The 10,674-nt window shown below is 32.3% G+C and overlaps 2 protein-coding genes and 1 long non-coding RNA gene across 9 annotated transcripts in view; 1 reads left to right on the top strand and 2 right to left on the bottom strand.

Annotated features, from left to right (window-relative positions):
* The window catches only part of LOC111799751 (pre-mRNA-splicing factor SLU7), a 4,436-nt gene extending 3,844 nt beyond the window's left edge, over positions 1–592 (bottom strand). Inside the window, exons 1-2 of the mRNA XM_023683211.1 lie at positions 415–592; positions 13–82 (exon numbers count right to left, since the gene is read on the bottom strand). Coding sequence (XP_023538979.1) covers positions 13–28 — 16 coding nt within the window. The 5' untranslated portion in view covers positions 29–82; positions 415–592. The remainder of the gene's footprint in view (positions 1–12; positions 83–414) is intronic.
* Positions 593–2,272: 1,680 nt separating this feature from the next.
* Positions 2,273–3,772, bottom strand: LOC111800060 (transcription factor MYB30-like). Its single transcript, XM_023683640.1, has 3 exons — positions 3,640–3,772; positions 2,856–2,985; positions 2,273–2,777 (listed from the first exon to the last, which is right to left on the bottom strand). The coding sequence occupies exons 1-3, from the start codon at positions 3,770–3,772 to the stop codon at positions 2,273–2,275; spliced, it is 768 nt and encodes a 255-aa protein (XP_023539408.1).
* A 1,943-nt stretch (positions 3,773–5,715) lies between these two features.
* LOC111799821 lies at positions 5,716–8,845 on the top strand. Of its 7 annotated transcripts, none has more exons than XR_002815907.1 (4): positions 5,717–5,781; positions 7,377–7,403; positions 7,586–7,873; positions 7,967–8,109. It is a non-coding gene; the product is annotated as an uncharacterized LOC111799821 (long non-coding RNA). The 7 variants fall into 7 exon arrangements; XR_002815908.1 differs by having other exon boundaries at positions 5,720–5,781; positions 7,603–7,873; XR_002815911.1 differs by lacking the exon at positions 7,377–7,403 and having other exon boundaries at positions 5,716–5,781; positions 7,603–7,873.
* Positions 8,846–10,674: the final 1,829 nt, after the last annotated feature.

Below are 10,674 nucleotides of genomic sequence, written 5' to 3'. Positions count from 1 at the left end.
TCGAAATAATACCTGATGCAGTAGCCATCTTCAGCAGAAACAGAACGGATATTCAAGAGTAACGTGGAAGTTATTGTGAACCCTAACCAAAGAAGACAGAAGATCAGTGATATAGCCGTGGAAACAGATTTAATTAAACAATACACAGAAACTTAATCTTCCAAGAGAATTAATACCATTAAAAGCTTCTTGAATTTGACTATGGCTAACAATCCGATTTAATAGGGTATATAAACTAACCTTAGAAGCTTATTTGATTATGACAATCAAACCAATTACGAAGGATTAACCTAAACAGTCCAATATCGACAATCCTCTAAAATCAATACGCAACGAAACTGATCGACCTCGATTTGAAACATAATCGTTCAACAAGTTTGCAGACGTCACTGATATTGGAATCGAAAAAAGTACCTGAAATTGAAAGATGGAGAAGAACGAACGGTTGCCGACGGCGACAAAGCAGGAAGAACGAGCGGGAGGAACCGAAAGCGGAACAGAGCCCGACGGGGGAAGTAACCGGGTCGGTAACGACAACGGAGGGAAGCCTGGCGGTTGGCGGGAGAGAGAGTGTAAAATAGATGTAAGAAGGAAATACGTTGATATTGATTCCTTTTTCCTTTTTATTTTTTTTATTTATTTATTATTTTAAAAAATGGAGCTGGGCTGGGCTGGGCTGGGCTGGAAGAAAAAGAGATGGGCCTGGGTAAATACACGTCGGTATATGTAGGTACTAGGTAGCTTAGCGGTTCGGTTTGATATTCTCCGTTCTTTAATTAAAAACCGAACCAACTCAAATAAATTGATTTTTTTTTTTCTTTAATATTAAATGATAATAATAAATAAGGTTGCATTTTGTCATTTTTATATGTCATTAAAATTAAATTTTAATTTTTTTGTTTGGTAAAATTAAAATCTAATTAAACTATAATAATTTTATTATTTTTTTAACAACTTTTAAAATTATATATTTTATCCTATTTTTCTACCCATAAATTTGAAATTTACTAAACATTTATTTTATTTTATATTATAGTCCAAATTTTTTAAAATATATTTGTATAAAAATTATTTTAAAAGTATAACCTTTTCAAACTATGCTTTATTTGCTTTAAATAAAATTAAATTAATATTTTATGTTATTTTTGGAAATTGATATGATTTTCTTATATTTGAAATTTAGCCCAATTCGAAAAATAAAATAAATTTAAAAAACAGATAACAAAAATATTTATTTATTATTATTATTATTAAAAGTAAGAGAATATTGATGTTATAAATTAAATTAAAAAATAAATGTGTTATAAAATTTATTTCATCACATAACTAAACAAATTTCATAGCAATTTCTTAGTAAATATGAATTTGGAATGAATGACTTTAGTCAACAGTTCAAGTCTCCAAGCTTTAGAAATTTATTTTATTTATATATATTTTTAAAAATTATGCTGGAAATTCGATGGTCCACCGACATCATCATAACTGATTAATCCATTTTTTTACGAGGCTTCAATTTCTCAATTTCATTTATTAATAATTCCATACTTTTCCAATAAAAAAAATTAAAATTCAAACGACATTGGTCAAACGAAATTACAAATACTTCGTTTTATCATGATGTCACTATACATTCGCCTCATATCACTCGGGATTATCCTCTTAATTAGTTGCCATGGAAAACGTGTGAACTTTTGGATTTGGAAATAGGGTGGAAAGTGATATAAACGTGAAAAAAAATATTTCTACACGAGCAAATGAGGTTCGAGTAAAAACATTATCGAAGTCATTTTTAATGAATTGTTTTTGCCTTAGACGCGTTTAAATATTTTAATACAAAACAATGGAAGACGAGATATATAACTTGTTTTAAAAAAATTTCTCACAATTATTTTAAATAACCTATCAAATATTTTTAAATTTAGGTCCAACGGTAATATTTTGTTTTTTTTTTTTTTTTCAAATAATTAAAAAAAATTAAAATCTATTATTTATGCCTTTCTCATTTTTATTATTATAATAGAAAAAATTGGAAAGTATAAATTTTATTTATTTATTTTTTACATAATCGTATTAGGAATTAGTGACGGAAGCATGACGTCACGGTGACAAATAATAATTTTTAATTAAAAAAACCCTCAAATTATCCTATTACGAGTCATTGACTGTAGACTAATGCGTTGGCAAAAGACATATTTTCGTTTCCTAATATACCCTTAAATCCTTATCTAATTTACAGTTCACGCCATTTTTGGACTGCGGCGGTTCTGTAAAATTAAGATGCAGGGTGATTTAGCGACCCACCAGCTTTAACGAACACGCTGTACCAAAACTCCATACCATCGTTCATGCTAGAGCCATTGTCGTAATAACACCCAAATTCCATAGAATCCATGGCTCTGAACAGCGACTGAACCTGTTCTTCATCATTGAACGCCGACGACTTGAACATTGGCCCATTCGACGCCTCCTCTGCCCATACCCCGCCACCTGTTTGATGAAATGCCTCAAAGATTTCAATGCGTTGTTCCTTCTCGATTTCGTTGCAGCCGCCCCACACGGCGGCTGGAGAATCTGTCACCGATGAATGATCGAGGGAAGAAGATGGAAATTCGTATTGGTTAGAGGAATTCAGCTTCTGGGGTGGCTTGGATTTGGGTTCAACAATGGCGGAATCGTTGCTCTGTTTCTTCATTGCTCGTTTTTTCAAGTGGGTGTGCCAAAAGTTCTTGATTTCGTTATCTGTTCGTCCTGGTAGCTGGGCCGCGATGGCCGACCACCTGAATGTATCAACCATCAATATCGTCTCAAAATTATTCTCTGCCGATAATTTTAATGGCGTTTTTCAGTTGATGTACCTATTCCCAAGCTTTTCATGGAGGTAAAGAATGGTGTTCTGTTCCTCTCGAGTGAAATTTCCTCTCTTAATATCGGGCCTCAGGTAGTTTATCCATCGAAGTCTGCAACTCTTCCCACATCGTAAAAGGCCTAACAAAATCGAAGAAATACACAGAGATCAAAACAAAGAAACTATGACCGCCCAAATTCACAACTAGCAGATATTGTCATTTAAATACCCAAAGATCAAAACAAAGAAATTGTAACCGCCCTTTCCATTTCGAGCTTCCCCTCAAGCCGAGACCTTGAAAATACACAAAGATCAAAACAAAGAAACTGTGACCGCCCTTTCCATTTCGAGCTTCCCCTCAAGCCCACGTTTAATAGATATTATCTTATTTGGACTTTGCTTTTGGGTTTTATCTCAAGATTTTAAACCGTAACTACCATTCCCATTTCGAACTTCCCCTCAAACCCACGACTAACAGATATTATCTTATTTTGACTTTTCTTTTGGGTTTCCGGTCAGGATTTTTAAAACTTGTTTGGGAGAGGTTTCCACATCTGCTTCGTTCTCCTCTCCAATCGATGTAGGATCTAACAATTCACTCCTTTCGGGATTGAGCGTTCTGGCACATCGTCCTCGACTCTAATACCATTTGTAACCGCTCAAGCTCACTGCTATCGAGTCTGCTACGAAGAGGTTTCCACATTCTTATAAGAAATGTTTCGTTTCTCTCTCCAACCAACGTGTAATCTCACAAAAACCAACCATCTGATCATCGAAACTCTAGAAGAACTTACCGGCAAGCTTTGGAAGGGCGCGCCAGTTGGCATGGCCATGTTTTTGGATGAAAGAGATCAAAATTTGATCTTCTTCAGCTGCCCATGGCCCCTTTTTCAGTCCTGTTTTCTGGCAGCAAGGAGCTCTCACCATTGTTCTTCAATGCCACTATGTTTTCTTGCCTAAATCAGCTCGTGAGTGAGTTATATATATATATATATATATATATATATATATATATATGAATTTGATAATATTTCCAAAAGGAAAAAGTCTGGTGAGTTTGAATATTCCAACTGGGAAAAAAGAAAGCAAAACCTGTTGTAAATATTTTAATTATATTTGATTGGAAATTTCAAGGAACAAGAAACCAAGAAAGAGCAATTATATGAGAAAAAATGAACCCTCCTTTAATAACAATAATATTATTAAATATAAAGGGGAAATTTTTATTATATATAAAAAAAAAAAAAAGTAACTTTTTACCAGTAAAACATCATATAAGTTGGTTAAAAAGCATATGGTTAAATTATATACAATATGTGAACAAAGTCAATTTTAACTGAGAGATTATGCATTTTAAACTTTAGTAGGTAAATTTAATAGGATTAAAAAAAAACATTGTGGGTTTTTTTTTTTTTTTTTTACGACCCCGTGACTTTTAAAGTTAGAAAATTGACCTAGATTTAAATAATTAGATTAAAGTTTTTAGGTGTGAACATTATTATTTTTTTTTTAATTTTAGAAATATTTTTGTGAAGACCAACCACCACAGGTAGATATTGTATGTTTTGTCCGGTTACATATCATTGTTAGCTTTCCTTGGGAGCTAGTGTCCTCGCTGGTACACCACCTCTTCTCCAACCAAGGTGGAATCTCACAATCTATCCTCCCTGAATCCCGACGTCATTGCTGGCACACTGCCCATACTTGGCTCTTATGTCATTTATAACAGCTCAAGCTCACCACTAGCAGATAATTGTTCATTTTAGTCTATTACGTATCACCGTCAACTTCACGATTTAAAAGCGATTTTCAAGCTCTTATAAAAAATTTTACGTTAGAATTATTCATTAAAAAAACATTATTTTTGGACTTTCTATAATTTAATATGTTAAATATTTGCTTACAAACAATATTATTATAAAAAATATAACATATCATTTTTTTAGAAGAGCTAGAAAATCTATTGTTTTGACTAAACAAAAAATACAATATATTGCATGAAATAATCAAATGCTAATTGAATCTGCGCGTTAAATATTGGTCAAAACTTTATATTATAAATATATTTTAATTACTTTATATTATAAAGATAAAACTCAAAATTAATAAATTTATTAATTAAAATTTGAAGTAATTTAAAATGAATTAGGCAAATAAATTGACATTAATATAGTTCAAATTAATAAATGCAAGGTCAAAACCGAGTACTTTTACCATTTATATGTTCACACCAGCAAGGTTAATTAATTAATTAATTTTGATATATACATTGTCTTATCTTAATTTTTTATCCTTAAAAACTTCAACTACATTTTTATAAATAATCTAAAATATAAATTATTGCACCCATTACAGATAACGACAAGCTTTAAATTAACTTTTAATTTATATTCCAAAATTTAACAAGTCAAATTATACCAAGTGATCCATAATTAAATATTTATTAGGTATTAAATAAATAATAATAATTTTAATATAAGTAAATTTGGAATAAGAGGAATAACTCCAAGAAAGTTGCCAAACTAACATTATCCTTATATGTTATTGATTAAAATTTTAAATTATTTTATAATTAATTAATAGTTTATATTTGTTAGTTGATTTATATTATTACTTTATATTGATTGTAATTTAATAAAAATATTTGATGATATAGTTTTTCATATATAATGCAATTTCTATTTTTTTTTTAATTTTTAATTTATAAAATTTATATATATATATATATATTTTTTTTTTTTTTTTAAAGTTTTTAAAATTATATCGGCTCATTTAACATAAATGAAAAAGAAAAAATGATTTAATTGAAAGTTGTATTAATTTTAAAAAATAAAAAGAGGATATATTTGGAAAATATTGGGCCTTCGAGTTCTTACTTCAGTCTTGAATCTCCAGTTTCTCTGAAATAGAGAAGTTTGAAACGAGGAAAAACAGGGGTAAGATTCCACATGCTTGATGCTTATATCAATGTATGAATTGTTCTTCGCTTATATCAATGTATGAATTGTTCTTCTGGATTCATGTTTATTTAGCTTATCTAGTTTGATTGTTGATTGGAATAATTTCTGTGGCTGTTCGATATGTTTTGAGTAACTAGGTAGGATTTCTTTCTTTGATTATTTAATCTCCATTTTGCGAGCATTTTTCGTCGATTACGATAAATTTCAGGCAACATTCTCTAAATTGGAGCTATTCGCGATCTCGGCTTAGGATCATCGTTCGATTTCCAGTTCTAATAGTAAATCGAACATTCTACTTGAATATATTATTGTGTTTTTCTTTCGGAAGGTCGTTTCGGAAAGCTGGATCAATGACGAATGAGCTGAATATAATTCTTCTATTTTAATACTTGCAAATGTTTTCTTCTTTGATTTCGTTGGATACTGGATTGCAATCTCCTCTTTAGTGCATTATTATTGGAGTCGCGTAATGAACAATGATTTTGATCTTGCTGTTTATCTTCTGTTGCCGGAAGAACATTCAGCCAGAAAAGGAAAACGGGCAAAGAAATAAATCAAAATGAAAATTACTGTAGGTTACATTAATTTGGGATGTAGGAGATACAATGAGACACTCAACTCTTAAGACTGGACCAGAAAGCACAGTGCTCTTAATGTTTCACTTTCCCTATATTTTGAAGATTAGGAGTTTGTTCTTTATGGACTGTGATTCGAGATCTGGAGACAAATTTTAATCTGGTAGTTAATCAGTGGCTGACAGAGCCGCAGCTACAATCTGTGGAAGATGAATAGTTTATGACATTTGGCTAAAAATCAGAGTAATGCTTCATCTGAAATTGGTGTTGCTGAGCATAGCAAAAGCATATACCTGGAACTTCAGCGAAAGATGGTTCACCGACATGTGAATTTTAAGATTGATGAAAAGAAAAAAGCCCAGATGGGATTTTCGATGATTTCACTTCTTCATTACCTGAGAGTGATTGTAGATATGCAGTTCATGATTATACTGCCTGGTTTATTTTCATTCTTTCAAACAGTTTTTTCCTTGTTAGAACAGTAATTTGATTTGTAGTTTAGCAGTTTCAACCTCTTACTATTTGATTAAACGAGTTCAGTTCCTTATGTTTGATTCTGCTTTAGTTTAATATTCAACTATTTCATTATATAGCAAGCATCTTTCTTTATGTGTTGAATCTCAGGTGTTATTTCTAGCTTAGCTAGCATGAACCGAAAACATGGAGCTGTCACATTTCTTATGTGTTTGGTTGACTTTCTTTCTGATGTTGTTTCATGAAATTGTGTACAATCAAACTTTATCTATGCCATTGTTTCTTTAACAAGAGGGATTTGAGAAGTTTATACAAAGGGTTGTTTTATACCTATCTGAGATTAGTATTAGTTTGTTATCAATTTGCTTCACTTGATTTGTCCGGTTGATGTTATAGCACTATAAGGTGTTTCAGTATCAAACATCTATATCATGGCCGTGATTGTCTGAAGTTTTCACACTTGATTTCTTCTATTTTCTGAACACTAGCAAGCATATTGAATGTTTTATAATGTCATTCTAGTTTTGCAGGCAAAGGAAATGAAGTAAGGTATGCAACTATATAAAATAATCTCGCTCAAGATGATTAATTGAGCGTAAAGCTCTCTTGAAGAACTCGTAGGATATCTTTATTTGATGTTTACAGAATAAAGAGGACGAGTACAACTAACGAAACGGAAATAAAAAAATTACCCTACTATTCCCTACATCAGTTCTTATGACTTGTTATAGTTAACACTTTTTTGCAGGTCTCCAGCTTCGAGGGAGTCCTACATTGGCTAATTAAGGATATAATCATGGGTTTATAAGTGAGAAATACCTCTCCATTGGTACGAGGCTTTTTGGGAAACCAAAAGCAAAGCCACGAGAGTCTATGCTCAAAGTGGGCAATATCATACCATTATGGAGGGTCGTGATTCCTAACATCCATTACGAGATCCAGACAACTGACCCAACTGAGAAGGATCTTGAAGTCCTTAGAGACCATGCAATCTGATTCTAAGCATTACACTTGGATTTGTACGAATTTCCCATAGGGAATTCTTAGAGGTCTATTCTACTGCATAATGACTGTGCCTCGTTAACTAAAAATATTTCTGTATATTTGATTAGGGGCTCGTGACTTTGATAACCGCTGCAGCAGCAGGAGGGTAACTTGAGCTTCCTCACTGTCGTTATGCTTCTAAGGTGATGTTGTAAACTTGACTTAAACTACTTGCTCAATCTATAATATGACCAACTAGATCTTCTGTTTATATTTCTCGCTCTTTTCTATTTAGTCAATCGGTTCTAATACCTAAAGTCTCCAGCTGAATTTCTGGACACAATTGTTCAGTACAAGTGGTAAAGAATTTAGAACTTTTTACTGCTCCGAAGTGTGAAAGGACTTCCTTATTTCTGTTTGCACAAATTGTTAGATTCGATATTGTCAACTTTGAGTATATACTCTGCTTTTGATTTTCCTAAAAGTCATCGTAAGATAGTGTTCCTTACTTATAAACTCATGATCTTACTCTTAATGAGCCAACGTGAGACTACTCTTTTCAATAATTCTTAACATAAATCTCACAAAGTCAACAAACCTTATCCAATCAATAGAATGCAACCACACTACAAGGTCCATCTTTTTTCGGTTACGATGAGCCGGGGTCCACAAACTTGCTCAATCGTTTGAAATGATGAGGGTGGGTGTGATATCGTTGCTGTTGGATTCTCGAGTAGTTCTCACTTCTCCTTATAGATTAGAGATGAAAGAAAAATTAGAAATGACCTAATACATTAAATTGATAACAGGAAAGGCAAAGGACGGATAAGAAATCCACGATAATAAGGGAGGCTTTTGGAGGAAAGGAGAACAACCAACCACTTATCGATGAGGGCCTTATCAAAAACAGATTATGAATCTGATAGCAACACCATAAGTTCTCTGATACCTGACTGTGAAGCAAGAAAAGGCAAAAATCTGTCAAATGGTCCCATGAAGAAAAGAAAGCAAGAAAACCCCAAAAAATACAAACAAACAGCTTCCCATTTTCCATAGATATCAGTTTCGAGTAAGTTAATGGGTTTGTCTTGTATCTTACCATCTCCCACTAGTTATCAGTGTAGTATCAAATAAGAAGCATTACCTCAGAATTTAAGCTAGCCTTTAGGTTTCTCCAAAAGCCAATTCTAAAAAAGAAGCCCCTCAAACACAAGCCTCTCGCAGAAAATCAGGTGGACCCATAAGATTTTTGTTGTGGGCTGTAATCTTATTCCAGGCAATAGGGAAAAAATGAAGGGAAAATCCTGGAGAGGAACGCTGTATTGCGGCTGAAATGCTGTCAGGGAAGTTTCCTAAACACTTTGTTATACAATATGCAATAAATGTGAAGGAAATACGTACCATTGGGTACCTTAAATCTTGTACAGGTCCGCACCAGAATGACATAAATGGAGTGATTTTCTGGGAAGTTTGAATACTCCACCCCATTTGACCCGATTCTGGGTCCCATTCTGAGAGGTCTTGGGGACCCTGAGAGGTCTTGGCTTATTATATGCCCTAGGCGTTAAAGGGGTCAAAACTAATCATTTAATTCAAATGTAGGTGATTGTTTTATTTGGGGTTTTAAATTTCTTTGAAAGTTAGTATATTTTTTTAAGATCCAAACCTAATGGTTTAGATTGTAAATTTTGGATTAAATTAGTTTGAGGGTTAGTTGTAAATTAATCTAACCGAACTAAAAAAAACTTTTGGGTTGGATTGATTCAAATGGTTTATTTATTCAAATTTTCGATGGTTGGGAGCCGAGTTTTGCGAAACCGGCGCGTTTTCACTTGTGTTCTAGAGCGGTTTTGAGTTTTGAAATGGAGTGGTTTTTTCACTCCGTAGCAAAAAAAATTATTTCTTAGCATTGGGGTGGAGAATGCCCCCACTCGATGGTTGGGAGCCGAGTTTTGCGAAACCAACGTGTTTTTGCTTGTGTTCTAGAGTGGTTTTGAGTTTTGCTTGCGTTCTAGAGTGGTTTTGAGTTTTGCGAAAAAATGTATATTGCCTTTTTGGCTACAATTATATATATATATATATATATATAATTGTATCACGATGTATTTTTTAAAAAATTAATAATTAATTTAGTTGATTCACTTGAACTCTTTAATATGAGTGGAAGAAGGCATGAATTAATCTAATTTATAAAATTTCTCATTTATTTGAATCCAATTTTTTATCACTTTTTAAATCATTAGATTATTTGAATACTTCTACTCATCTCTCCCAAATTTTCAATTATATTCTTGTTAGTTTATTTACGAGAAAAAAAATCCAAACTCATTTAATAAATATATTAATTATCATTGTAAAAATATGACGTAATTAAATTTAAAAAAATATATTTTTTATAGGTTGGAAATACTTATTAAATGAGTTAATAATGTTCCAAATTGTAAATTGAAATTTTGTAACGGGCTTCCGGAAAGAGAGGAACACGTTGATGATGTAACGCTGTAACCACCTGCCATGAGCAACACGCGTCCGCTTCACTGCATGAAAATGTAGTTTTCTCCGTCTTTCCCAAACGACAACGTTTTGAATAGTAGGTTGAAAACTACATGTCGTCCCAAATCAGTGGGACCCACCATTATTTAATCCAATCACGCCACTTTCTGTAGATACTTAAACAAACTCATGAATTTTCGTACCTTTATTCCGTAGGATATTTTTGTATTAAATTGATTTAATTACGTGTTAATACCTATATTTTTGCTACAGCAAATACAAATTATTATTTAATAATTTCTTTAAATTTTAATTTTATTTCAAGTGTAATTTTGAATATTTT

This window comes from Cucurbita pepo, chromosome LG08 (assembly GCF_002806865.2).
Source record: "Cucurbita pepo subsp. pepo cultivar mu-cu-16 chromosome LG08, ASM280686v2, whole genome shotgun sequence".
Classification (NCBI taxonomy): Eukaryota; Viridiplantae; Streptophyta; class Magnoliopsida; order Cucurbitales; family Cucurbitaceae; genus Cucurbita; species Cucurbita pepo.
Note: the sequence above shows the minus strand (reverse complement) of the source record. Positions and strands in the feature narration are given on the sequence as shown.

Excerpts from the sequence above, each read along its gene's own strand:
- LOC111800060 (XM_023683640.1), bottom strand. The coding sequence starts at position 3,772 with ATGGTGAGAGCTCCTTGCTGCCAGAAAACAGGACTGAAAAAGGGGCCA. Across the intron at positions 2,986-3,639 it reads CGCCCTTCCAAAGCTTGCCG|GCCTTTTACGATGTGGGAAG; the intron begins GTAAGTTCTTCT and ends CGATTTTGTTAG. Across the intron at positions 2,778-2,855 it reads CATGAAAAGCTTGGGAATAG|GTGGTCGGCCATCGCGGCCC; the intron begins GTACATCAACTG and ends TGATACATTCAG.